Source organism: Patagioenas fasciata, chromosome 18 (assembly GCF_037038585.1).
Source record: "Patagioenas fasciata isolate bPatFas1 chromosome 18, bPatFas1.hap1, whole genome shotgun sequence".
Lineage (NCBI taxonomy): Eukaryota > Metazoa > Chordata > Aves > Columbiformes > Columbidae > Patagioenas > Patagioenas fasciata.
The window spans coordinates 13,077,021-13,103,498 of NC_092537.1; the positions used below are offsets into that span (position 1 = coordinate 13,077,021).

General features: G+C 59.6%; 4 protein-coding genes and 1 long non-coding RNA gene across 7 annotated transcripts; 1 reads left to right on the forward strand and 4 right to left on the reverse strand.

Moving 5' to 3' along the window:
• Positions 1-20: 20 nt before the first annotated feature.
• On the forward strand, positions 21-9,834 carry LOC139829373 (uncharacterized). Its single transcript, XR_011741830.1, has 2 exons — positions 21-263; positions 7,728-9,834. It is a non-coding gene; the product is annotated as an uncharacterized lncRNA (long non-coding RNA).
• LOC139829380 (glutamine-rich protein 2-like) lies at positions 2,865-4,646 on the reverse strand. The gene is made up of 5 exons (XM_071816675.1): positions 4,638-4,646; positions 3,881-4,012; positions 3,600-3,677; positions 3,151-3,315; positions 2,865-2,997 (listed from the first exon to the last, which is right to left on the reverse strand). Exons 1-5 carry the CDS (start codon positions 4,644-4,646, stop codon positions 2,869-2,871), a joined length of 513 nt encoding a protein of 170 aa, XP_071672776.1. The 3' UTR covers positions 2,865-2,868.
• On the reverse strand, positions 4,720-6,152 carry LOC139829381 (uncharacterized). Its single transcript, XM_071816676.1, has 4 exons — positions 6,147-6,152; positions 5,342-6,044; positions 5,110-5,204; positions 4,720-4,981 (listed from the first exon to the last, which is right to left on the reverse strand). Exons 1-4 carry the CDS (start codon positions 6,150-6,152, stop codon positions 4,886-4,888), a joined length of 900 nt encoding a protein of 299 aa, XP_071672777.1. The 3' UTR covers positions 4,720-4,885.
• On the reverse strand, positions 9,387-20,035 carry LOC139829370 (uncharacterized). 3 transcript variants are annotated; one of them, XM_071816611.1, is made up of 3 exons: positions 19,582-20,035; positions 18,345-18,447; positions 9,387-9,753 (listed from the first exon to the last, which is right to left on the reverse strand). In XM_071816611.1, exons 1-3 carry the CDS (start codon positions 19,917-19,919, stop codon positions 9,742-9,744), a joined length of 453 nt encoding a protein of 150 aa, XP_071672712.1. In that variant the 5' UTR covers positions 19,920-20,035; the 3' UTR covers positions 9,387-9,741. The 3 variants fall into 3 exon arrangements, with proteins under 3 accessions (XP_071672712.1, XP_071672711.1, XP_071672710.1); XM_071816610.1 differs by having other exon boundaries at positions 9,387-9,889; XM_071816609.1 differs by lacking the exon at positions 9,387-9,753 and adding an exon at positions 11,414-11,822 and having other exon boundaries at positions 19,582-20,034.
• Positions 20,036-22,275: 2,240 nt separating this feature from the next.
• LOC139829329 (glutamine-rich protein 2-like) lies at positions 22,276-25,964 on the reverse strand. The gene is made up of 6 exons (XM_071816367.1): positions 25,959-25,964; positions 23,693-23,824; positions 23,411-23,488; positions 22,962-23,126; positions 22,684-22,808; positions 22,276-22,361 (listed from the first exon to the last, which is right to left on the reverse strand). Exons 1-6 carry the CDS (start codon positions 25,962-25,964, stop codon positions 22,292-22,294), a joined length of 576 nt encoding a protein of 191 aa, XP_071672468.1. The 3' UTR covers positions 22,276-22,291.
• Positions 25,965-26,478: the final 514 nt, after the last annotated feature.

A 26,478-nucleotide genomic window follows, 5' to 3' on the forward strand; every position in this document is an offset into this window, starting at 1 on the left:
TTTCATTCAACGAGGCCCCGTCTGTCAGCCGAGGGCTGTGGGCGTGACCAGAGCGCCCATCAACCGGAAGTGCCGGGCGCTTTCCTGCGGCTGCAAAGCGCTGCGACACGGGGCTGGGGGCACCCCTGGGCAAGGCGCGGAGCTGCTGCGACCCCCAGTTCTGGGTCCCCCGGCCCAGAGCAGAGCGCTCCCCTCCTCCGGCTGCCGACAGTCAGCCCGGTGAAGCGCGGAATGACCTTACAGCCCTTGAGGTTATAAAGAAGGTATGTGTTTATTTACGACGCCGGGCACACCGGGAATCATTTCACCTAATACGTGTGTAAAATTACAGTAGCTGTGAACTTGGTTAAATGCAGTACAGTGTTACGTATTCAGGAAAGTTTTAGGAACGCCTATACATATTCATAACCTGTCCCCGAGAAGGCGGTTCTTATTACAGTGATTCAGGAGACCATTTCCAGAGCCTCCACCTCTGGCTGCTCCTGGTGGCAGCTGCGCAGTGACTGTGACCCCGGGTCCTCGTTCTCTGTACACGGTCACCGTTGGTCCAGTGTGATGAGCTGGTTGGGTCTCAGCCTGCTGAGCCGGTTCAAACTGGCGTATCTCCTGTCCTGTGCCCACGTTTCTGTAATCTAGTTCACCCAAGGATTATTATCTTTGCAAGGCGTCAGTGAAGTCCTGTTTTTCGTACAATCACAGAATCACAGAATTGGCCAGGTTGGAAAAGACCTCAGAGATCATCCAGTCCAACCCTTGGTCCAACTTCAGCCCGTTTACTAGATCATGGCACTAAGAGCCATGTCCGATCTCAGTTTAAAAACCTCCAGGGACGGTGAGTCCAGCACCTCCCTGGGCAGCCATTCCAATGCCTGATCACTCTCTCTGTAAAGAACTTCTTCCTAATATCCAGCCTAAACTTCCCCTGGCAGAGTTTAAGCCCATGTCCCCTTGTCCTATTGCTGACTGCCTGGGAGAAGAGACCAGTTCCCAATAAGTTACACAGAGCTAAGCAAGGCTGGGCAATAGTGATGCGGGTTAAAGGGTCAGCTCTCTAAGTGTCTTTAGTGATGTGGGGTAGGGTTAGTTCCTGAAGTGTCAAGTGTTAGTTTGTAAGTGTTAATTAGTTAATTGTCAGTTCCCTGTATCACTGGCTTCTTGCACAGCCCCCTGGTTACCCCCTGACCCCGTCCCCCCAGTTAGTCCCAGGGGGTGTTTCTGAAGCCCATGGACACCTCAGCCCCACCCGGGGTGCAGGATGGGCCTTTGCTGGCTCTGCCCTGGTGCCCACTGGTTTGCTCCCAGTGCTCCCTCTGGGGGGCCCTGGCTACCACCGGATCCACCTGGGCACCCCTAAAGTGCCATTTTAGCACTTATTTTTCTCCTGAAAAAGCAAACACGGTGAGGCTTTCTGCCATCCTGCCCCAGGGACCCCCACTCAGACCACACCAGCGCTTGGTTGCTCATCATCATTTATTGCAGCCACTGCCTGCTCAGCGCCCGGGGCGGTGGGACCGGGGCCGGGACCCCCGTCCTGCCCAGCTGTCAGGGCGCCGATTCACTGCGGCGGGGCTGGATGGGCGGCAGCGGCTTCGGTGCCTGGGTGATGTGTCCGAGAGACGAGACTGGTCGGCGCAGCAGCACGGCCGTTAGCAGCGAGGTCGAGGTACCTGGGGGCGAGGGGCAGGGTCAGCCACAGACGCCCACAAACAGCGTCCTGCCCCCACCCTGAAGCACACAGGCTGTTGTCCCACACTGCCCAGCACCACCCCCCATGTCCCCCAGCTCCCTCCAGCTCCACCACGAGGAGCGGCTGCCCCAGCAGCCAGTACTGCCCCCACATACCAGGCCAAACCCCAGACCCTCGTCCCACCCAGCCCAGCTGCGGGCACAGACCCGTCCCCCCAGACAGCAGGGTGTCCTCTGCCCCCCGGTGCCCTGACAGGGCCATACTTGGCCGGCTCCTCAAGGTCAAGGTGTCTGGGGTGGCCTTTGGTGTTGTGGGCAGCTGAGAGCCCCCCATCATGGAAAGCTGATCGTCCTGCCGGTTCCCATCAGTGCCGTCCTGGCCCGACAGCTTCATCGCGTCCTTCTGGGAAGGGGAGAGCGTGTGACCCAAACATGGGGCCCCGTTCCACATCCTCCAGCAACCCTCCCCCAGCCAGCTCTCCCTGGGGAAACTGAGGCACAAATCCCCCCTACAGGCTCAGCATCCCCCTCCCCACCTCCGTCATCCCTACCTTGTTGGGGCTGCGGGCGCTGGGTGAGGACGGCCGTGGGGTGCTGGGCGGTTGGGGCTGGAAGCGCGGGGGCGTGAGGGTGTGTGGGCCCCCGCAGCTCCGCGGAACAGTGGGGTACCTGCACTCGCCCGTCCGCTCCCTGTGGGACAGGACACGGGGTGCTCAGTGCCTGGCAGGTGGCACCCCATGTGTCACTCGATTCCAGGGAGGGGTCGGGGGTGCTCCCTATTTAGGGGCAGTTACTCACGGTCCAGGCGCCAGCATGTTGACGGGCCGGTCGCAGGACAGGCAATGGAAACCAGGCAGCAGCTGCCTGGAGGAGGGAGAAAAGGGCTGGGGAGCTCCTGGGGGGCACAGCCCCACCTGCACACTGTCCCCCGCCACAAAAAGCCTCTGCACCCACCCCCCAAGATTGGTTCAGGAGGGCTCCTCCCACACGTGCCCCCTCATTGTGCCGCCTCCGTCGCTGGGAAGCTGCAGCTGGCAGGAGCACAAGGCACAGCCACTTGCTCAGCATCCCCAGGGGCGCTGCCCACTCGGCTTCCACGCCAGGGTACCACAGCGGCACGAGCTGGGACAGCCAGCAGGAACAGGGCCGGCACTGCCAAAGCCACCGCTGTCCCCATTGCACTCACTTCCTAGTCCCAGCAGCATCGTCACGCTCTGGCTGCAGCGCCTTCTCCTGGAGCTGCTGCCCGCTGAGGCTCTTCCACCGCTCCTCCTGCTGCTGCCGGTACGCCCCCAGCTCCCGGCGGTCCAGCTGTGGACGAGTGACACCCTCAGCCATCTACCCCAGGATGGGACATGGTGGTCCCCAGGGGGACAGCCGGGAGGGGGTGCCCTCGCAAGGATGCTGCTTCAGGCTGCCAGGCCCCTAAGGTGCCAGTTCTGCGTGGAGGGGACGAGCCCTCACCTTGCAGTCCATCTGTCTCTGCAGCTCTTTCTGGAACCGGTGCCAGCTCTCCTCCTGGCCCGTCACCCGGCTCGTCACGTCCTCCATGACATTGTTCAGCCGCTCCACGCACGCCTCAAACTGGCTGCGACTGACTTTGTCAGCCAGGGCGGCTTTGTCTGCTTTCTAGCAACGGGGAAAGGCAGGAGAGTGTTGGGGACAGGATGCAGGGACAACGCGAGAGGGACAAGTGGCTGCGTGGCCCTGTTCACCCCATCACCCCCGTGGGGTTGGTCCCACCAGCCAAAGTGACTCGGGGTCACAGAGTGACCTGGCAAGGGACCCGCAGCAGGGCTGGAAATCCTCCCTCCCCCTGGCTGCTTCTGCCAGCCGGCACCCAAGGGACAAGGGGCGTTTGTCACCCTGCCCGGGACACCCTTGGCTGGCACCAGGGCCCCTCAAGCCCCTACCTCATCGATTCCCAGCACCAGCAGCTGCTCCTTGTCTGCTTTCTGCTTCTTGAGCCTCCCCAGGGCCTGGGACAGAGCCTTCCAAGGCAGACAGCAGCCCGTGACGCCACGGCAGGGTCGGAGCTGCCCCCCGGCCAGCCGAGCACCCCCTGCCTCCCCAGCCCATCAGAAACCTCCAGGAAAGGCATCGGGAAGCTGTGCAGGGCTGCGAGCAGGGTGGCAGGGGGACAGATCCCTTGGGGTCCCAGCCTGGGCTCTGCCTGCGGGTTACAGCCACCCACCTTGATGTCCTTCTGCTCCTGCTGGCGATCCTGCTGGAGGTTTGCAAGGGCCGAGCTGAACTTCTCGTAGTCCTTTTGGAGCTGCGTGATGCTGGCCTGGAGGCACTTGAGCTGCTCATCCTGCTGCAGGGACTAAGAGGACAAGGCGGTGCTGAGCAAGGGGGGTGGCTGCCCCACGGGGACAGACCCAGGGTCTTTTGGCTGGTGGCCGCGGGCTCTCAGTGCAAGCAGGACATTTGCTCCAAGGCTTTAACTCCCTTCCATGCTGCTGACTCCCACAAGCCAATTAGGGGGGCAGCGAGGGGCTCCCCCGCGTTACAGCAAAGCAGAAATGCCTGGGGGTCCTGGCAGCTCAAGCCCCCTACACCGCGTCTCCTTACCTGTCTCCTCCACTTTGGGTAACTCTCCACCTTGCCGCCCGCCTTCTGGGCCAGGGACTCCAGCTGCGCCTCGAGCTTCTCGCAGCGCTGGAGGAGCTTCCCCAGCAGCGCCCTGGTGTCCCAGTTGCAGCCGGGGCACCCCGCGTGCTCGTGTCCCCCGCTCTGCGCCGTCGCCCTCGGCTCGTCCAGCTGCTGGCAGGGGAGGAGGAATCAGCTCTGAGCCGGGCTGGATGCCGCCCACAAGCCCAGGTGCCGTGGAGGCTCCATGGCCCCATCCGGCCAGGGGACGTGGCCGGGACCCCGCCAAGACTCCCCCCGAGCCAGCGGGGGCTGGGAGCGCTGCCCCCGGGCCTCACCTCTGCCGGCAGCTGCTGTGCTGTCTCCATCACCAACTGATTCACGTACTCAGCCGCAAACTTCTCCAGCTGGGCCTGGGTCGGCTCCTGCTGCTTCCCCAACTCCTTCCGCTCTGCCTTGACCTTCTGTCCCTTGGGCCTGGCCAGCGAGATGGGGGCAGGGGCAGGTTTAGCCTTCGTGGGGGTGTCCAATGGCCCCCAAACTGGGATGCTCCCAGACCCCAGGCTCCCTCGCAGCCCTGCGGGGTAGGAAACCCTCTCCCATCCTTTTACCGCGGCTGTTGGGTCATCTGGCCGCTGCCGTCTGCTTTCCGGCTGGCGCCAGCCGCCCTCATCTTTCTGGGATCATCCTCCACCTTCCTGATCTGGGAACGGCAGTGGGGGCGGTGAGGGCACAGCCCCCTGTGCCATTCCGGCACGGGGACCCTTCGGCTGCCCCCTCCCTGCCCAAACTGGCATCCCCACAGCCCCTCGGGGACTGCTGCCGGCTCACCTTCTCCTCCTGCCTGTGGAGGGCCCCGGCCATGTCTTGCAGGAAGGCCACCTGGCACTTGAGGTCGGCCAGGATGCTGGTGATGCTCTGCCGGCCTAGAGGGACATGGTGCAAGGGGATTTGCTATCGGTGAGGGGGTCTCAGCCTTGGGGCCAGGCTCTGAGCATGACGGGCCCCTGAGCCAGGGTGTCCCCACACCAGACAAGCCCCGCCAGCCCCCCCGTGCTCTCACCTCCCTCCGGGAAGAGCCGGCGCACGTTCTCAAGATCGGCATGTTCAGCTTTTGTAGATTTAAGCTGCTCCACCTGCTCCTTCAGACCAGTGCAGAGGTGGCCGAGCTGCCCAACCTGGGAGAGAACCTCCCGCATCTCCGACTCGTAGCTGGAGGTGCTGGTGGTGCCCCAGGGCTTGGCCGGCTCTTGGGCATCGCCTGGGATGGTGGCTTGGGAGGTGGAGGACCCAGGCTGCACCCCAGGGGTGGTGGTGTGGGTCCCAGCTGATCCTGGCTGCATCCCTGAGGTGCTGGCCTGGGCATCAGGGGCCCCTGGCTGTGTCCCCAGGGCGGTGGTGGCCTGGGTGCCCGGGGATCCTGGCTGCATCCCCGAGGTGCTGGCCTGGGTGTCAGGGGCCCCTGGCTGTGTCCCCAGGGCGGTGGTGGCCTGGGTGCCCGGGGATCCTGGCTGCATCCCCGAGGTGCTGGCCTGGGTGTCAGGGGCCCCTGGCTGTGTCCCCAGGGAGGTGCTGGCCTGGGTCACTGGTTCCCCCTGTGTCCCTGCTTGCATCCCCGGGGAGCCAGATCCTGCAGTCCCCTTGCTGGTCTCCATCTCAGGCTGTGTCCCACGTCCCTTCGGCCCCAGTGCTGAGCGCTTCCTGGCCTGGGTGTCCGTGGCCAGCTGGGTGGGCTCGGCGGGGGCAGACTGGCCCCCAGCGCCCTCCTGGGAAGAAGAGGCAAAGGGCAGCAGGGTTACTGGCAGCTGGGCAGCCGTGAGGACAGACCCCAGAACCCCCCGCCATGTCCCCAGTCCCTGTCCCCAAACCACCATCTGGCGGGGCCAAACTCATGTTGAACATGAGAGCCCAAATGCAAAGGGATCACGGGGTCAGCCCGGCCATGGAACTGGGGGGATGGGACCCCCAGGGATGGGACCCCCAGCATCACTGCCCAGCACCCCCAACCCACAGGCTGTGCCCCGAGGCAGGAGGGCTGGTGTCCCCGAGGGAGCAGGGAACGCAGCCGCCTCCTGTCCCTGCGCAGCGCGGCATCGTCCTGGGGCTTCCCCTGGAGCTGGGTGAGGAGAGGGACACCCGTTCAGATGTGGGAGCGGGATTTAAAGAGCATCCCCAAATGAACTGGGGCAGGAGACAGAGGGATGCTGGGTAGGGCTGTGCCTGGGGGCCGTGGCTGAATTGCGGGAGCAGAGCTTTATCTCCCCTCCTTCCCCTCCCATGGTTCTGTTTGGATGGCTCTCTAGTTCAGAAGTGCCTTAGCAACTCCTGGGACACCCTTCCCACTCTTCCCTCCTGCTGCCCTTCACGCTGGTGACACCGATGGCCGTGGGGCACGGGCACAGTGTGACAGGGCAGCAGGAGCAGGGAGGGGACGAGGGTCCAGCTCCCTCCCGGGGCACCAGGGGACGCTCACCAGGCCAAGGGTCTCCTGTATCTCCTGGATGTCCTCTGCCAGGCCAGAATGCGCCTCCTGCATGGCCCGCATGTCCTCTGTCAGGCCGACATGCGCCTCCTTCATCTCCTGGATGTCCTCTGCCAGGCCAGAATGCGCCTTCTGCATCTCCTCCTTCATCTCCCGCATGTCCTGTTCCAGGCCAGAATGCGCCTCCTGCATCGCCTCCTTCATCTCCCGCACGTCCTCTGCCAGGCCGGACTGCACCTCCTTAAACTTGTTGATCTCCTCCCAGAGATCCTGGAGCGAAGCCCTTTCCTGGGAGAGCGGGTGGGGGGTGAGCCCAGGGGAGGGTCCCTGGGGACCTGGACCCCGCTGTGCTCTGCTGCGGGAGCTCGGGCTTAACCCAGCCCTTGGGCTGAGGGCGGCACGAGGGCAGCGCGGAGCCCAGAGGAGGGGGCGTCTCGTGGGGGAGCACCCAGGGACCAGCAAGAGCATCTACCTTGGAGACGGCTCTCTCCTTCTCTTCTCTTGTTTTTGCAATGGCCTCCTTGGCCACGGAGGAGACCTCGGAGTCGCTCCCGGTCCCCTCCAGCGTGTCCTTCTCATGCAGCTGCTCTGCTGGTTTCCAGAGCTGCTGCCCTGTGCCCAGGGCTCCGTCCTCCTCCTTCTCCTGGCCAGGCTGGTCCTCGCTGTCGTGCTCCTTTGCCAGGCTGGGGGTCGGGCTCTGCCCTGGCTCCAGGACAGACGGCTCCTGCTGGCCCAGCTGCCCGATCATGGCCTCGAGCAACTTGTGCAGGGCCACCAAGTCGACAACCCCCAAATGGGGTGTCCCGATGGCGGCGTTCAGCAGCTCCAACAGACCGAGTGTGGCCATCGCTGCTGCTCTGCCGGAAAACACTGAACTTGATGTGGGAGGACGGGAGCTTTTCTGTCCGCAGATGATGTTGGAGGGAATGGCAGCCAGCAGCCTTTCTCCTCCTCCTTCTTGCCACAGAAAGTGATCCAGTCACCAAACGGATCCAAGTGCCGAAAGCAATCCGAGTGATGAAAGTGATCCAGTCACCAAAGCGATAAAGTTCCGAAAGTGATCAAACCACCGAAAGCGGTTCAACCACCAGAAGTGGTTCAACCACCAGTAGCGATCCCACCACAAAAAGTGATGCAACCACCAACAGCGATCCCACCACCAGAAGTGGTTCAACCACCAATAGCGATCCCACCACCAGAAGTGGTTCAACCACCAATAGCGATCCCACCACCAGAAGTGGTTCAACCACCAGTAGCGATCCCACCACCAAAAGTGATGCAACCACCAACAGCGATCCCACCACCAAAAGCGATCCAACTGCCAAAATGAGTCCACCACCACAGTGATCCCACCACGGCAAGTGATCCCACCACGGCCAGTGACCAAATGGGCACGGGGCACAGGTGACAGGGGACAATATAGTGTCTCTGTTGCCCGGCAACAGCCACCCCAGCAGCCAGCGGGCGCCGCCCTGGCCATTGTGATGAAGTTATCCACGGGATGGGAGGTGCTGAGGGTCCCTCCTGCCTTTCCCGCTTTACCACCTACAGTGCAGCTGGTGACACCTCAAATGTTGTGGCAGTCACTGCAGCCCGTGCCCAGATTCAAAATACAATCGGACAGGCCATGGGGAATGAAATCTCATCTCACTGAATTAAATACCCTCAGTTTTAATTGCAGAGAGAGTGGCTTTATCCGTGTTGTGTACTCAATCAAACTCTCCCGACGTTTAATCCTTTCCTTTCCCCACGGCACAGTGGCCTCGGAGGCGATTCCCCTTCGTGGCAGATGTGCAGTGACTGGCTCACGAGTGCACCAGCACCTGGGAACCTGGGCTGAAAACAAGGCCAAAGTGCCCGGTTTAGGATGCCTTTCCCTGCGGCTGATCAAGGCAGACGGATGTCTTTGGAGAAGGAGCTGTTCTGAAGGGATTTCTTCTGCCTCTCTTGATCGTTGGCACGAGCCAGCGGCTGCTGACCAGGAAATGTGCTCATCGCTTGCTCCCTCGTGAACACTGTCTTTTCAGCTATAAAGACATAAACCAGAGTATGTTTCCTGTCCTCTGTGCAAGAAGGTGGTTCAAGTGCAAAGGTGATCTTGCCTGTAAGCAGCACGAACTGCTCTAGAGATAGCTCTTTGCTGGGGATGGAGCTGTGAGAGAGGTTCTCCAGCGGGCACGGCTGCCTCCCTTTTGAAACACGGGCAATCTTTTGCTGGATTCCCGTCCCTCAGCCTGATGGCTCTGACATCTCCTCTGACGCTTCCGAAACGGTGCTGCTATCTACACAGCCATTGCAAGATCCTCCTGCTCTGTGAACTGAAGTTGCTCCATAGCTGAAAGGGAGACCCCAACACAGAAAGCAGGGCTGCCCTGATTCCTCTGAGAGTGAAGCCCACATCCCAAAGCAAGCCGGTTCTTAGAGACGGCCAAGTTTCGAGCAGCGCTGTCACACGTGAGCTGCGAGTCACACGAGGAAGAGTTCCGGAGGATGGAGCGTGTCCCCAGATGGTTTTTGCCAGCGCTGACTGAGGAAGAGGCGTCCTGTCCAGGGGCCTCTGCAGAGAGATCTCCAGGCAGAGCAAGACATCGGGGGGCAACAGCCCCTCTCAAACCCCATTTTTGCACCCCAAGTGGCCGCAGTGCAATGGGCAAGCCTTCATCCCGGGCCAGAGACGCTGGGTCCAGAAGTCATGGCTTGCTCCTGGGAGGGTCTTTTTGTGTCAGCCACCTCCTGTGTTTCGCCACGCATTTCTCACAGTCAATGACTTTCATTTCTTTTTCCTCTACGCTCTCCTTTGGTTTTGCCGTGGAGAGCAGATGCCAACAGTCTATTCCAGCCTTAGGGGATCTTGCAGAATTCTCCTTTGCTGTCTGTGGGGCTGGTGATTGCCTTCTGCAGCCCCTGGTTCATTTTGAAGACTAATTCCTGGCAGATGTGGTTGGTGCTGCTGAGCAACACTCTTGGCTTTTTGCTGGTGCTCAGTAGGACACCTACAAGAAAGCAGGTATCAAAAACCTCTCGGTTCTTGTGTTGAATGGTGTTGTGAAGAATCATTTAGCTTCTCGTTTTCATCCTGAGCTCCTGGGGTTTTTGGCAAGATTGGCCTCAAAAAGGGCCGGGTCTGTCCTGGGGGGAGGTGGGGAAGGTACTAAATTCAGCCCAGTGTGTAGAAAGCAGGGCCCGTACCGGGAACCGCGAGGGGCCCGGCCAGTGCCTCGCGTCCCGGGGGGCCCTGCCTGACTTTCTGTGCCCTAATGGGGTGCGAAGCGGAGCAGGGGGACAGGGAGCCGGGTGAAGAGGCTCCTGTGGGACCCCAAAACTCTCCCCACCCATGGTGCTGGTCCTCATTGCATCACCCCATCCCTGCCGCTCCCTGCTCGGGGCAGCTGGCATCAGAGCAGCGTCCCCTCCCCAAACCCGCTGCACCCCAGCGCTTTGAGCACCCTGGATGTCCAAAATGTTCTTCGCAGCCCGAGCTGGCCCTGCCTGGGCTGGAGATCCTCCCCAGGCAGCCCCCACGTTCTGGGGGTGCCACCCAGACCCCGCAGCGCTGGGTACCCCAATACCCGCCAGAGCTGGGCTTCGAGCATCCCCTGGTGCGGGATGCAGCCAGATCTCCAGCGATGGGGAGGTTGCCAGGTTGGGACTCCAAAACACCATCCGTGACCGATCTGACACCCCCGCAGATGTGCACCCCCAGCAACATGCCAGCCACGCCGCCCAACTTCCCCGACGCTCTGGCCACGTTCTCCAAGCTGTGAACCCCTGAGAGCCGGCAGAGCAGCAGCAGCCCCATCGCCTCCATGGCCTGTGCCCCCGGGAGCTTCAGCCCCTTCTGGGCTTCCTCGCCCCACAACCCCCAGCCCGCCTGGCTGCCCCCTCCTCACCCACCGCCCTTGGCCTCCACCACCCCCTGCCCCCCCAGAAAGCCACGGCCACCATGGACGGCCAGAGATCCGACTGGGCTGGCGGAGGTGGGGGCGTCAGGGGGGTCCAGGGTCAGGGCGTTGGGAGCAGGGGCTCCCCTGAGAATCGCACTGGAAGAATTTTCTAGGTATTATTTCTAGGGTGGGGGGGCACACACTGCTGGGGAGGGCACTGGCCCTCAAGAGCCTCTAGATGGCCTTTTCTCCCCTCCTTTTTTAAAAATATATATCTAAAGTATATAAATCCAGAGAGAAGGAGCAGCAGCACTGAGGTGGGTGCTGGGTGGGGGGTTTCTTAATGCCCCGTCCCACCAGCATCGCTGCAGCGGGGCGGAAGAGGGAGGGGGAGGCAAATAACAAAGAAACTGATGGCTGGAGGCAGCTGTCGGCACCTGGATCATGGCTATGGGGGCACCCTGGACTGGGGGGGCACAGCCGCTGGGCCCCCTGCCTCTGCATGTCCCAGACCCCGGATGGAGCCCCCAAAGCGCTCCCCTCCTCCGGCTCCCAAAATCAGCCCAGCTTCTTGCACAGCCCCCCCGGGGTCCCCTCACCCCGTCCTCCCTCCCTCGACACCCCCAGGGCCCAGGGGGATTCTACAAGGTGATGTCCCCCCCGTCACTGCCACTGCCACTCACGGCCCTTCCCAGGGGAGGGGGTGCTGGGGGGGTTTTAGTCTTCAAATCAATCTTTCTTACATTAAGAAAACAAAAATACAACCAAGCCAGGTTGAAGGTTCATTATTAATGCAAAAATAAGAAAAATAATTTAAAGAAACCCCCACTTTTTAAACCCCAGCTGCCCCACGCTCTGTAGACAGCACGGGGACTGATCCCCTCCCCAGCTCATGCAGTTCTGACTGGGCAGGCCGCGCTCCATTGATGGATCCTCTGGTGTTCACCAACCGGGCACAACTGCTCAAGGGAAACCCCATTGCTCAGGGTTCCACCACCCACTGTCCTTCATGTGTATTTTAGCAGCCCAGTTTGCGGCTCCATTTCCCAGAGGCTGGTGCCCGGCAGGGGATGCGTCGCAGGAATCAAATGAAGAGAGAAAAGGGGCAAGAGGAGCCCAAGCCTACGCTGTGAAGTTTGAACATGAAGTTCAGGGCCCGGCAGCTCCCCCTCGATCAGCTGCGGCGAGAAGAAAAGAAGTCAAAAGCTGAGTGCCCGCTAAGGCGGCGGAAAAAGGCGTGGGGGGGGAGAGCGACGGCTGCTGGAGCTGGAGCTCAGCTCCTCTCCTCCGGGCTCGCCGCCCGCGGGGGATGAAGCGGGGGGGCAGTCGCCGCCTGGCCCGTTCCTGCGGGGCTGCTCGGTTGTGTGTAACGCGCACACAGCACCCGGATTTCCCCTTAGATACCCACCTTCTGACCCAGGCTCAGAAGTAGGGATTCGGCCACTAATAGAGAAATTCCCGCAAACAGGGTTAGTAAAGTAATGTGAGTCCAGTTAAAACACCCCTAGGTTGCCTGTCCGCAAGCCAGACGGCTCATATTGGGTGGTTCAGGACTTAGGAGCTATAAACAAAATAGCTGAGGACCTCTACCCAGTGGTAGCAGACCCATACACCCTTCTGACAGTATTAACACCTCATTTGACTTGGTTTATCGTTTTACATTTAAAAGATGCTTTCTTTTGCCTCCCTCTCCATGAAGCCAGCCAGACAATATTTGCATTTGAATGAGAGAACCCTAAAAATAAATGTCAAACCCAGCTCACATGGACGGTGCTGCCACAAGGATTCAAGAACAGCCCAACAGTATTTGGAAATCAGCTTGCTAAAGATTTTGAATCCTGGGAAGCCCTGTCTGATGAGGGACAGATGCTACAATACGTGGATGGCATTTTAATCGCTACTAGAACCAAGGAGACGTGCATGACCTGGACCCTGTGGACCAGAAACACCTGCAATGGAGTAAGGAAGCCACACGAGTCTTTAAGAACTTAAAAAGGCTTTGATGTCAGCCCCTGCTCTAGGACTCCCACATGTGAGTCAACCATTTTCTCTGTTCTCTCAGGAGAAAAGGGGAATACCCTTGGGTACATTGGCACAGGATCTTGGCCCGTATCGACAAGCAGTGGCCTATTTCTCCAGACAGTTAGACCCAACTGCAAAGGGGTGGCCCGGATGCCTGCGGGCAGTTGCTGCAGTGGTACTGAATATACAGGAGGTCCAGAGATTTGCCGTGGGTCAGAAGATGACTGTGCTCGTATCCCCCCCAGTGTCTAACAAGATGGTGTAGAAATTATCACAGTATCACAGTATGTTTGGGATTGGAAGGGACCTCAAAAGATCATCCAGTCCAATCCCCCTGCTGGAGCAGGAACGCCTAGGTGAGGTCGCACAGGAAGGTGTCCAGGCGGGCTTTGAATGTCTCCAGGGAAGGAGACTCCACAACCTCCCTGGGTAGCCTGTTCCAGTGCTCTGTCACCCTCACTGAGAAGTTCTTTCTCAAATTTAAGTGGAACCTCTTGTGTTCCAGCTTGATCCCATTGCCCCTTGTCCTATCATTGTTTGCCACTAAGAGCCTGGCTCCATCTTCATGGCACTCACCCTTTATATATTTATAAACATTAATAAGGTCACCCCTCAGTCTCCTCTTCTCCAAACTAAAGAGCCCCAGCTCCCTCAGCCTTTCTTCATAAGGGAGATGCTCCACTCCCTTAATCATCTTTGTTGCCCTACGCTGGACCCTCTCCAGCAGTTCCCTGTCCTTCTTGAACTGAGGGGCCCAGAACTGGACACAATATTCCAGATGGGGTCTCACCAGGGCGGAGTAGAGGGGAAGGAGGACCTCTCTCGATCTACTGACCACCCCCCTTGTAATACACCCAAGGATGCCATTGGCCTTCCTGGCCACAAGGGCACAGTGCTGGCTCATGGTCATCCTGTTGTCCACCAGGACCCCCAGGTCCCTTTCCCCTACACTGCTCTCTAATAGGTCATGCCCCAACCTATACTGGAACCTGGGGTTACTCCTGCCCAGATGCAGGACTCTACACTTTCCCTTGTTAAATTCCATCAGGTTATCCCCCGCCCAACTCTCCAGCCTGTCCAGGTCCTGCTGGATGGCAGCACAGCCTTCTGGCGTGTCAGCCACTCCTCCCAGCTTAGTGTCATCAGCAAACTTGCCGATAGTACACTCAATTCCCTCGTCTAAATCATTAATGAATATATTGAATAATATTGGCCCCAGTACTGACCCCTGAGGCACTCCGCTAGATACTGGCCTCCAACTGGACTCCGCACCATTGACCACCACTCTCTGGCTTCTCTCTTTAAGCCAGTTTGCAACCCACCTCACTACTCTATTGTCTAGACCACACCTCCTCAATTTAGCTGTGAGGATGCTGTGAGGGACTGTGTCAAAGGCTTTAGTGAAGTCAAGGTAGACCACATCCACCGCTCTGCCATCATCCATCCACCTTGTTACATTCTCATAAAAGGCTATGAGGTTGGTCAAGCATGACTTACCCTTGGTAAAGCCATGCTGACTGCCCCTAATGACCCTCTTATCCCTGATGTGCCTTGAGATGACACCAAGGATAAGCTGTTCCATTACTTTCCCAGGGACAGAGGTGAGGCTGACCGGTCTATAATTACCCGGGTCCTCCTTCTTGCCCTTTTTAAAGACTGGAGTGACATTTGCTTTCCTCCAATCCTCGGGCACCTCTCCCGTTTCCCAAGACTTGGCAAAAATGATGGATAGCAGTCTAGCAATGACTTCAGCCAGCTCCCTCAGCACCCGCGGATGCATCCCATCTGGACCCATGGATTTATGGACGTCCAGACTACTTAATTGTTCCCTAACCCAGTCCTCATCGACTAAAGCAAACTCCTCCATTAACCTGGCTTCATCCGGGGTCTCAGGGGTACAGGGTTCCCCAGGACAGCCTCCAGCGGAGTAGACAGAGACAAAGAAGGCATTCAGCAATTCTGCCTTCTCTGTGTCTTCTGCCACCAGGGCACCCACCTCATTCATCAGTGGGCCTACATTGCCTCTGGTATTAGTTTTATCTGCTATGTACTTGGAAAAGTTCTTCTTGCTGTCCTTGACCCCTCTCGCCAGCTCTAATTCTAAGGAGGCCTTGGCTACCCTAGCTGCCTTCCTGCATCCTCTAACAGCAGCCTTATATTCCTCCCAAGTGGCCAGTCCCTGCTTCCATGACCTGTAAACTCGCCTCTTCTGCTTGAGCATACCCAACAGATCCCTATTCAACCACGCAGGCCTTCTGGCTCCCTTCCTCGACTTCCTACGTGTGGGGATGCTCTGATCCTGAGCATGGAAGAAGCAATCTCTGAATGCAATCCAGCTCTCTTGGGCCCCTTTTCCTTCAAGCAGTCTTGCCCATGGGATTTCCCCCAGCAATTGCTTGAAAAGGCCGAAATTAGCCCTGCCAAAGTCCAGGGTTGCAATTCTACTTGCTATTCTGTTCCTGCCACACGAGATGCTGAACTCCACCATCTCGTGGTCACTGCAACCCAGGCAGCCCTCAACCTTTACTGCTTCGACCAGACCCTCTTTGTTAGTGAGGATGCGATGCAGCAGTGCACCTCTCCTGGTCGGCTCCTCCACCATCTGCATGAGGAAGTTATCATCAAGGCACTGGAGGAACCTCCTGGACTGTGGCTGGCTGGCTGAATGGTCCTTCCAGCAAACATCAGGGAAGTTAAAATCACCCACAACAACCAGGGCCTGTGACTGTGAGGCCACTCTCAGCTGCGCATAGAAGGCCTCATCAACTTCCTCAGTCTGATCTGGTGGCCTGTAATAGACACCTACAACAGTATCACCCCTGCCAGCCTGTCCCTTGATCCTGACCCACACACTCTCAACTCGCTCCTCATCCGCTCCTGGGCAGAATTTAGTACATTGTAGTTGCTCTCTCACATAGAGAGCAACTCCACCATCACGCCTGGCTGGCCTGTCTTTCCTGAAAAGGGCGTAGCCATCCATGACTACATTCCAGTCACGTGAACTGTCCCACCACGTTTCTGCAATTGCCACCAGATCATAATCTCCCGACCGAACATAGGATTCTAACTCCTCCTGCTTATTCCCCATGCTGCGCGCATTGGTGTACAGGCATTTCAGGGAGAGAGCAGAGCACACCAATTTCTCCCTAGGGGCACAGGAGGCCACCCGGTCCTCATCTGTTTTAGAATGCTGCCCCACTGGGGCAAGCCCAACTACAACCCCATCCCCCTTCGAGCCTAGTTTAAAGCTCTCCAAATGAGCCCAGCTAATTCCTGCCCCAGCATCCTTTTGCCTCTGCGAGATAAGCCTTTCCCGCATAATACTGTCTGGACTGGAGTCTTATAAAACCAGCCATTATCAAAAAAACCAAAGCCCTGCCTGTAGCACCAGTCTTGGAGCCAACCATTTAGAGACTGAATTTTCCCATTCCACCCCACATCGTCACTTGAAGAGGGAAGGAGTGAAGAGAAGATCACTTGAGCCCCTGAATCTTTCACCATCCTTCCCAAGACTAACGTTGTCAACCCAGCTTCTTTCCTCAGTGGTAACTTTGGAGAACCAGTTCATCATGACTGCCTGGAGACCGTCGAAGCAACACCATCCAATCGACCAGATCTAAAAGACATTCCTACTGAAAACGCTGAAAACTGGTTTACGGACGGAAGCAGCCAGCCCTGAGGTGATCTGGACCTTTGCCTCAAAATCCTTTCGTGCAAAAGGCAGAGGTAATTGCCCTTACTCTGCTCTGGAACTAGCTCAAGGTAAAACGGTTAGCGCCTATACTGACTCCAAGGATGCTTTCAGGACTGTGCATGTGCACAGAGCAATTTGGAAAGAAAAGGGACTTTTGAACCCTCAAGGCAAACACATCAAACATGCGGAGGAGATATTGAAACTACAGGAATCATGCATATTAAGGCACACCAGAAAGTGAGCTCGGAATCGGAAAAGGCTGGCGGACAGAGAGGCAAACCAAACGGCTCAGCACAAGGTAAAAACACAAAGGGCTCTCGTCCTTGGCGGGCAGGTCTCTTTAACAGGTAAGCCAGAGTGTACTAAACAGAATCGAAACTCATCGTAGATTTAGAGGAATCACATCATAAGGAAGGGTGGGTTCAAACCCCCCAGGGAAAACTTATCATCCCCTCTCATCTGCTTTGCCCGTTAGGAAGGGAAGAACAGAAGAAGAGACTTTGAGGACTAGAACCACTATGCAAACACTGATTAGGGAAACAGGAGCTAGAGATTTGTCTATCACTGTAGAACAGGTGACAGCGGTGTGATCTTTGCCTCCAGACTAATCCCAAAAATATGCCTAAGCTAGAAATGGGTCAAATTGGGAAAGGGAATGGGCCTGGACCACAATGGCAAATTGATTGTTCAGAACTCCCAGGAAAAGGGGGGTACCGATGTTTGTTGGCATTAACTGATGTTTTTTCAGGTTGGCCAGAAGCGTTCCCTACCAGGACAGCAAAAGCGTAGGAGGTGACTCGAACATTGATACACAGAATAATACCAAGGCTTGGAGTCCCAGCTGTTGGATCCTCTGATTGAGGGCCACATTTTATTGACGTGTATGTGAAGTCTTTTGCAGAGAACTTTGAAACCATAATAGCAAGGTCCATTTCAAGACCCCCTGATATCCTTCACCGCTACCAATATTAGAGAACAGGATGCCTGGATTCACCGTTCTAAAGTGAAGAAAGCCTGCGAAACACCACGGAGGGTAACCCAGGTGCAACCTGGAAAACTCTGTTTTTCACAATCACCTTTCGGTCCTTCTGGGGGACCAGCCTGGGTGGTGCTTCCCGCGTTGGGAAGAAGAAACCCAAAAGAACAGTGCTAGAACTGCAGTGAGCGGGGTCACCACGCCAAGGAGCGCGAGCTCCCGCTGCAGCCCAACAGATGCCGTTGCTGCCGGGGCACCAGCCACCCGGTCATCAGCTGCCCCAGAAGAGCAACTCGAACGTTTTGTTCAACATTGAAATTTGTTTGTTCTTTGAGAGAGAAAGGTAAGTCTTCTCATGTAGAAGTAGCCTTCTTGTTTGTGGTAAAAGAAAATGTTAAAAAGGGAATCATCATATTAGTGAAAGAATTTACTAACCTTCCTGAAAAGGCGGGAACTAATAGAGGGGACTAACTAACTAACACTTTGAGGGTGCCTACTTTAGAGCTTTATGTAACCCATTATGTTAAGAAAAAACAGAACCTCGTCAAAGGCCATGGTAAGAAGTTTTACAGCACCTAGATGTAAATTTAAGGCACCTGGCTGTAAACCTGAGAAGACGAGATAACGACGATTTACAGCAAAAGGGGGGAACCAGTCTGGTTTCAATCGACTTGGCAGCTTGGGTCCAGTCAATTCAACATAATGAGCCAAAGGTAAAAAGCTGACTGTGATGAGGCTGAAGGAGCCTTCATCCAAAGACCCCTCCTCAAGACCACCAGCCGGCACTGCGCAGGTGCCACAGGGAGGGGTCAAGGAGGAGACTATGGAAATGATCACCTGGGACTCATTTTAGTAAGAAGCAGGAAAGGTTATGAATATGTAGAGGCGTTCCTGGGGTCATTATGAATATGTAACACCTTACTGTATTTAAACACACCTCATATTGTTAGAAGTTGGGCATGAACGGTGGAACGATCGCCCTTGCGCCCGACGTCGAAATAAACATACCTGCTTTATAACCTCGTGAGTTGGGAAGTTTATGACTTCACAGGTTGTAAACTTGTTTCCGCTCATCATCACGGCCAGAGAGCCCTGCAGCCCCGGCGCAGCTCTGAAGCGAGAAACAACAGATGTAGAAGGCAACCCCAGCTCCTGCAGCATCCTTTTCTTACTCCTGCAGCATCCTTTTCTTACTCCTGCAGGGATCACCGCCCCTTAAGGGGTGGGGAGGAGGAGGAGATCCCTTCGGTACCTGCAGTCTGCTGGTTCACTGCTGGGGCGCAGTGCTAGGCGCGGGAAATATGAAAATAAACCGGAGCAGCAGCGCTCCTGGGGCGGGGGGTGTTCCCTGCAGAGCATCCCCCCAGGAGCCGGGCCTCGGCTCAGCCCGACCCAAACCCGCCCCACGCCCACCCGGCGGAACCTCAGGAACCAGGGGACAAGTGACCCCACGATGGGGGTGGTCGGGTAGAGAACGGGTTCCCTCTGGCTGGGAAAGGGGGCGTTGAGCTGAGGGGGAACGGGAGGTTTGGAAAAGGGGAAGGGGGTTCCCTGCGAGGCAGCGAGGCAGCAGGGGGGGTCCCGTCCCCTCACGCAGCCACGTGAGCTCCGCCAGGGGCTGGAGCGCCGCTCCCCGCGGCCGCCGTCCTGTCCGCGCGAGAGACCGCCCCGCCGCCATCTCTAGTGAGGGCACAGCGGCCGCGCTCTCCCCGCACCGCGCTCTCCCCGCACCGCCCGAACGGCGCCGGTACCCGAGCAGGAGGACTCGGAAGGACGTTAACTCCCCCTCCTCGGCGGGGTGCGCCGCCCGCTTCCCAAGAGCGGCTCCCAGAGCGACCGGCTCCCCTCCTCCCCGGCGGCACGAGGCACGGCCTCAGGGCGGCGGCTTCACTGCCCGCGCCCAAGATGGCGGCGCAACGGGAGTGGGAAAGCGTGAGGCGCTGCAGGCGTCAGGCCCGGCCCGGGAGCCCCCAGCCGCTCCTGCTCCCACGCACCCCCCCCGTTTGCTTTACATTTGTGTATCGTATATAAATGCAGAGACAAGGAGCAGCGGCACGGAGCAGGCTGCTGGGTACGGGCTGTTCCCTCGGCACACACACCCACACGCCCCCGTCCGGGGCCCGCTGGGCACGAAAGGGAAGGTGAGGGAAGAACGAAAACCAAAGGCACAGAGGCGTCCTGGCTGAAGCCGAGCTGTGCTCATCTACCCTTTGAATGACAATTCCAAAGGCACAGCCCCACTCACGAAAGCTGGCGGCTCCGCAGCGTCCCCAGCAGACACAACCACCACCGGCGGGGCGGGGGGGGCTCTGCCCGGGGAGCTCCCGCAGGGTCCGCAGTCTGAGGACAACGCTCCGCCCACAGCCCCGCACCGAAACCGACGGAAGGTCCCACAGCCTCCTTGTCAAGCCCAAGGGAACCCGAGCTGGGCCCGTATACGGTCAGTGCTCCAGAAGCTTCCCTGCTCCCAGGCGTTTCATTCAACGAGGCCCCGTCTGTCAGCCGAGGGCTGTGGGCGTGACCAGAGCGCCCATCAACCGGAAGTGCCGGGCGCTTTCCTGCGGCTGCAAAGTGCTGCGACATGGGGCTGGGGGCACCCCGGGGCGGGGCGCGGAGCCGCTGCGACCCCCAGTTCTGGGTCCCCCGGCCCAGAGCAGAGCGCTCCCCTCCTCCGGCTGCCGACAGTCAGCCCGGTGAAGCGCGGAATGACCTTACAGCCCTTGAGGTTATAAAGAAGGTATGTGTTTATTTACGACGCCGGGCACACCGGGAATCATTTCACCTAATACGTGTGTAAAATTACAGTAGCTGTGAACTTGGTTAAATGCAGTACAGTGTTACGTATTCAGGAAAGTTTTAGGAACGCCTATACATATTCATAACCTGTCCCCGAGAAGGCGGTTCTTATTACAGTGATTCAGGAGACCATTTCCAGAGCCTCCACCTCTGGCTGCTCCTGGTGGCAGCTGCGCAGTGACTGTGACCCCGGGTCCTCGTTCTCTGTACACGGTCACCGTTGGTCCAGTGTGATGAGCTGGTTGGGTCTCAGCCTGCTGAGCCGGTTCAAACTGGCGTATCTCCTGTCCTGTGCCCACGTTTCTGTAATCTAGTTCACCCAAGGATTATTATCTTTGCAAGGCGTCAGTGAAGTCCTGTTTTTCGTACAATCACAGAATCACAGAATTGGCCAGGTTGGAAAAGACCTCAGAGATCATCCAGTCCAACCCTTGGTCCAACTTCAGCCCGTTTACTAGATCATGGCACTAAGAGCCATGTCCAATCTCAGTTTAAAAACCTCCAGGGACGGTGAGTCCAGCACCTCCCTGGGCAGCCATTCCAATGCCTGATCACTCTCTCTGTAAAGAACTTCTTCCTAATATCCAGCCTAAACTTCCCCTGGCAGAGTTTAAGCCCATGTCCCCTTGTCCTATTGCTGACTGCCTGGGAGAAGAGACCAGTTCCCAATAAGTTACACAGAGCTAAGCAAGGCTGGGCAATAGTGATGCGGGTTAAAGGGTCAGCTCTCTAAGTGTCTTTAGTGATGTGGGGTAGGGTTAGTTCCTGAAGTGTCAAGTGTTAGTTTGTAAGTGTTAATTAGTTAATTGTCAGTTCCCTGTATCACTGGCTTCTTGCACAGCCCCCTGGTTACCCCCTGACCCTGTCCCCCCAGTTAGTCCCAGGGGGTGTTTCTGAAGCCCATGGACACCTCAGCCCCACCCGGGGTGCAGGATGGGCCTTTGCTGGCTCTGCCCTGGTGCCCACTGGTTTGCTCCCAGTGCTCCCTCTGGGGGGCCCTGGCTACCACCGGATCCACCTGGGCACCCCTAAAGTGCCATTTTAGCACTTATTTTTCTCCTGAAAAAGCAAACACGGCGGGGCTTTCTGCCATCCTGCCCCAGGGACCCCCACTCAGACCACACCAGCGCTTGGTTGCTCATCATCATTTATTGCAGCCACTGCCTGCTCAGCGCCCGGGGCGGTGGGACTGGGGCCGGGACCCCCGTCCTGCCCAGCTGTCAGGGCGCCGATTCAGTGCGGCGGGGCTGGATGGGCGGCAGCGGCTTCGGTGCCTGGGTGATGTGTCCGAGAGACGAGACTGGTCGGCGCAGCAGCACGGCCGTTAGCAGCGAGGTCGAGGTACCTGGGGGCGAGGGGCAGGGTCAGCCACAGACACCCACAAACAGCGTCCTGCCCCCACCCTGAAGCACACAGGCTGTTGTCCCACACTGCCCAGCACCACCCCCCATGTCCCCCAGCTCCCTCCAGCTCCACCACGAGGAGCGGCTGCCCCAGCAGCCAGTGCTGCCCCCACATACCAGGCCAAACCCCAGACCCTCGTCCCACCCAGCCCAGCTGCGGGCACAGACCCGTCCCCCCAGACAGCAGGGTGTCCTCTGCCCCCCAGTGCCCTGACAGGGCCATACTTGGCCGGCTCCTCAAGGTCAAGGTGTCTGGGGTGGCCCTTGGCGTTGTGGGCAGCTGAGAGCCCCCCATCATGGAAAGCTGATCGTCCTGCCGGTTCCCATCAGTGCCGTCCTGGCCCGACAGCTTCATCGCGTCCTTCTGGGAAGGGGAGAGCGTGTGACCCAAACATGGGGCCCCGTTCCACATCCCCCAGCAACCCTCCCCCAGCCAGCTCTCCCTGGGGAAACTGAGGCACAAATCCCCCCTACAGGCTCAGCATCCCCCTCCCCACCTCCGTCATCCCTACCTTGTTGGGGCTGCGGGCGCTGGGTGAGGACGGCCGTGGGGTGCTGGGCGGTTGGGGCTGGAAGCGCGGGGGCGTGAGGGTGTGTGCGCCCCCACAGCTCCGCGGAACAGTGGGGTACCTGCACTCGCCCGTCCGCTCCCTGTGGGACAGGACACGGGGTGCTCAGTGCCTGGCAGGTGGCACCCCATGTGTCACTCGATTCCAGGGAGGGGTCGGGGGTGCTCCCTGTTCGGGGGGGAGTTACTCACGGTCCAGGCGCCAGCATGTTGACGGGCCGGTCGCAGGACAGGCAATGGAAACCAGGCAGCAGCTGCCTGGAGCGGGGAGAAAAGGGCTGGGGAGCTCCTGGGGGGCACAGCCCCACCTGCACACCGTCCCCTGCCACAAAAAGCCTCTGCACCCACCCCCCAAGATTGGTTCAGGAGGGCTCCTCCCACACGTGCCCCCTCATTGTGCCGCCTCCGTCGCTGGGAAGCTGCAGCTGGCAGGAGCACAAGGCACAGCCACTTGCTCAGCATCCCCAGGGGCGCTGCCCACTCGGCTCCCACGCCAGGGTACCACAGCGGCACGAGCTGGGACAGCCAGCAGGAACAGGGCCGGCACTGCCAAAGCCACCGCTGTCCCCATCGCACTCACTTCCTAGTCCCAGCAGCATTGTCACGCTCTGGCTGCAGCGCCTTCTCCTGGAGCTGCTGCCCGCTGAGGCTCTTCCACCGCTCCTCCTGCTGCTGCCGGTACGCCCCCAGCTCCCGGCGGTCCAGCTGTGGACGAGTGACACCCTCAGCCATCTACCCCAGGATGGGACATGGCGGTCCCCAGGGGGACAGCCGGGAGGGGGCGCCCTCGCAAGGATGCTGCCTCAGGCTGCCAGGCCCATAAGGTGCCAGTTCTGCGTGGAGGGGACGAGCCCTCACCTTGCAGTCCATCTGTCTCTGCAGCTCTTTCTGGAACCGGTGCCAGCTCTCCTCCTGGCCCGTCACCCGGCTCGTCACGTCCTCCATGACATTGTTCAGCCGCTCCACGCACGCCTCAAACTGGCTGCGACTGACTTTGTCAGCCAGGGCGGCTTTGTCTGCTTTCTAGCAACGGGGAAAGGCAGGAGAGCGTTGGGGACAGGATGCAGGGACAACGCGAGAGGGACAAGTGGCTGCGTGGCCCTGTTCACCCCATCACCCCCGTGGGGTTGGTCCCACCAGCCAAAGTGACTCGGGGTCACAGAGTGACCTGGCAAGGGACCCGCAGCAGGGCTGGAAATCCTCCCTCCCCCTGGCTGCTTCTGCCAGCCGGCACCCAAGGGACAAGGGGCGTTTGTCACCCTGCCCGGGACACCCTTGGCTGGCACCAGGGCCCCTCAAGCCCCTACCTCATCGATTCCCAGCACCAGCAGCTGCTCCTTGTCTGCTTTCTGCTTCTTGAGCCTCCCCAGGGCCTGGGACAGAGCCTTCCAAGGCAGACAGCAGCCCGTGACGCCACGGCAGGGTCGGAGCTGCCCCCCCGGCCAGCCGAGCACCCCCTGCCTCCCCAGCCCATCAGAAACCTCCAGGAAAGGCATCGGGAAGGTGTGCAGGGCTGCGAGCAGGGTGGCAGGGGGACAGATCCCTTGGGGTCCCAGCCTGGGCTCTGCCTGCGGGTTACAGCCACCCACCTTGATGTCCTTCTGCTCCTGCTGGCGATCCTGCTGGAGGTTTGCAAGGGCCGAGCTGAACTTCTCGTAGTCCTTTTGGAGCTGCGTGATGCTGGCCTGGAGGCACTTGAGCTGCTCGTCCTGCTGCAGGGACTAAGAGGACAAGGCGGTGCTGAGCAAGGGGGGTGGCTGCCCCACGGGGACAGACCCAGGGTCTTTTGGCTGGTGGCCGCGGGCTCTCAGGGCAAGCAGGACATTTGCTCCAAGGCTTTAACTCCCTTCCATGCTGCTGACTCCCACAAGCCAATTAGGGGGGCAGCGAGGGGCTCCCCCGCGTTACAGCAAAGCAGAAATGCCTGGGGGTCCTGGCAGCTCAAGCCCCCTACACCGCGTCTCCTTACCTGTCTCCTCCACTTTGGGTAACTCTCCACCTTGCCGCCCGCCTTCTGGGCCAGGGACTCCAGCTGCGCCTCGAGCTTCTCGCAGCGCTGGAGGAGCTTCCCCAGCAGCGCCCTGGTGTCCCAGTTGCAGCCGGGGCACCCCGCGTGCTCGTGTCCCCCGCTCTGCGCCGTCGCCCTCGGCTCGTCCAGCTGCTGGCAGGGGAGGAGGAATCAGCTCTGAGCCGGGCTGGATGCCGCCCACAAGCGCAGGTGCCGTGGAGGCTCCATGGCCCCATCCGGCCAGGGGACGTGGCCGGGACCCCGCCAAGACTCCCCCCGAGCCAGCGGGGGCTGGGAGCGCTGCCCCCGGGCCTCACCTCTGCCTGCAGCTGCTGTGCTGTCTCCATCACCAACTGATTCACGTACTCGGCCGCAAACTTCTCCAGCTGGGCCTGGGTCGGCTCCTGCTGCTTCCCCAACTCCTTCCGCTCTGCCTTGACCTTCTGTCCCTTGGGCCTGGCCAGCGAGATGGGGGCAGGGGCAGGTTTAGCCTTCGTGGGGGTGTCCAATGGCCCCCAAACTGGGATGCTCCCAGACCCCAGGCTCCCTCGCAGCCCTGCGGGGTAGGAAACCCTCTCCCATCCTTTTACCGCGGCTGTTGGGTCATCTGGCCGCTGCCGTCTGCTTTCCGGCTGGCGCCAGCCGCCCTCATCTTTCTGGGATCATCCTCCACCTTCCTGATCTGGGAACGGCAGTGGGGGCGGTGAGGGCACAGCCCCCTGTGCCATTCCGGCACGGGGACCCTTCGGCTGCCCCCTCCCTGCCCAAACTGGCATCCCCGCAGCCCCTCGGGGACTGCTGCCGGCTCACCTTCTCCTCCTGCCCGTGGAGGGCCCCGGCCATGTCTTGCAGGAAGGCCACCTGGCACTTGAGGTCGGCCAGGATGCTGGTGATGCTCTGCCGGCCTAGAGGGACATGGTGCAAGGGGATGTGCTGTCGGTGAGGGGGTCTCAGCCTTGGGGCCAGGCTCTGAGCATGACGGGCCCCTGAGCCAGGGTGTCCCCACACCAGACAAGCCCCGCCAGCCCCCCCGTGCTCTCACCTCCCTCCGGGAAGAGCCGGCGCACGTTCTCAAGATCGGCATGTTCAGCTTTTGTAGATTTAAGCTGCTCCACCTGCTCCTTCAGACCAGTGCAGAGGTGGCCGAGCTGCCCAACCTGGGAGAGAACCTCCCGCATCTCCGACTCGTAGCTGGAGGTGCTGGTGGTGCCCCAGGGCTTGGCCGGCTCTTGGGCATCGCCTGGGATGGTGGCTTGGGAGGTGGAGGACCCAGGCTGCACCCCAGGGGTGGTGGTGTGGGTCCCAGCTGATCCTGGCTGCATCCCTGAGGTGCTGGCCTGGGCATCAGGGGCCCCTGGCTGTGTCCCCAGGGCGGTGGTGGCCTGGGTGCCCGGGGATCCTGGCTGCATCCCCGAGGTGCTGGCCTGGGTGTCAGGGGCCCCTGGCTGTGTCCCCAGGGCGGTGGTGGCCTGGGTGCCCGGGGATCCTGGCTGCATCCCCGAGGTGCTGGCCTGGGTGTCAGGGGCCCCTGGCTGTGTCCCCAGGGAGGTGCTGGCCTGGGTCACTGGTTCCCCCTGTGTCCCTGCTTGCATCCCCGGGGAGCCAGATCCTGCAGTCCCCTTGCTGGTCTCCATCTCAGGCTGTGTCCCACGTCCCTTCGGCCCCAGTGCTGAGCGCTTCCTGGCCTGGGTGTCCGTGGCCAGCTGGGTGGGCTCGGCGGGGGCAGACTGGCCCCCAGCGCCCTCCTGGGAAGAAGAGGCAAAGGGCAGCAGGGTTACTGGCAGCTGGGCAGCCGTGAGGACAGACCCCAGAACCCCCCGCCATGTCCCCAGTCCCTGTCCCCAAACCACCATCTGGCGGGGCCAAACTCATGTTGAACATGAGAGCCCAAATGCAAAGGGATCACGGGGTCAGCCCGGCCATGGAACTGGGGGGATGGGACCCCCAGGGATGGGACCCCCAGCATCACTGCCCAGCACCCCCAACCCACAGGCTGTGCCCCGAGGCAGGAGGGCTGGTGTCCCCGAGGGAGCAGGGAACGCAGCCGCCTCCTGTCCCTGCGCAGCCCGGCATCGTCCTGGGGCTTCCCCTGGAGCTGGGTGAGGAGAGGGACACCCGTTCAGATGTGGGAGCGGGATTTAAAGAGCATCCCCAAATGAACTGGGGCAGGAGACAGAGGGATGCTGGGTAGGGCTGTGCCTGGGGCCGTGGCTGAATTGCGGGAGCAGAGCTTTATCTCCCCTCCTTCCCCTCCCATGGTTCTGTTTGGATGGCTCTCTAGTTCAGAAGTGCCTTAGCAACTCCTGGGACACCCTTCCCACTCTTCCCTCCTGCTGCCCTTCACGCTGGTGACACCGATGGCCGTGG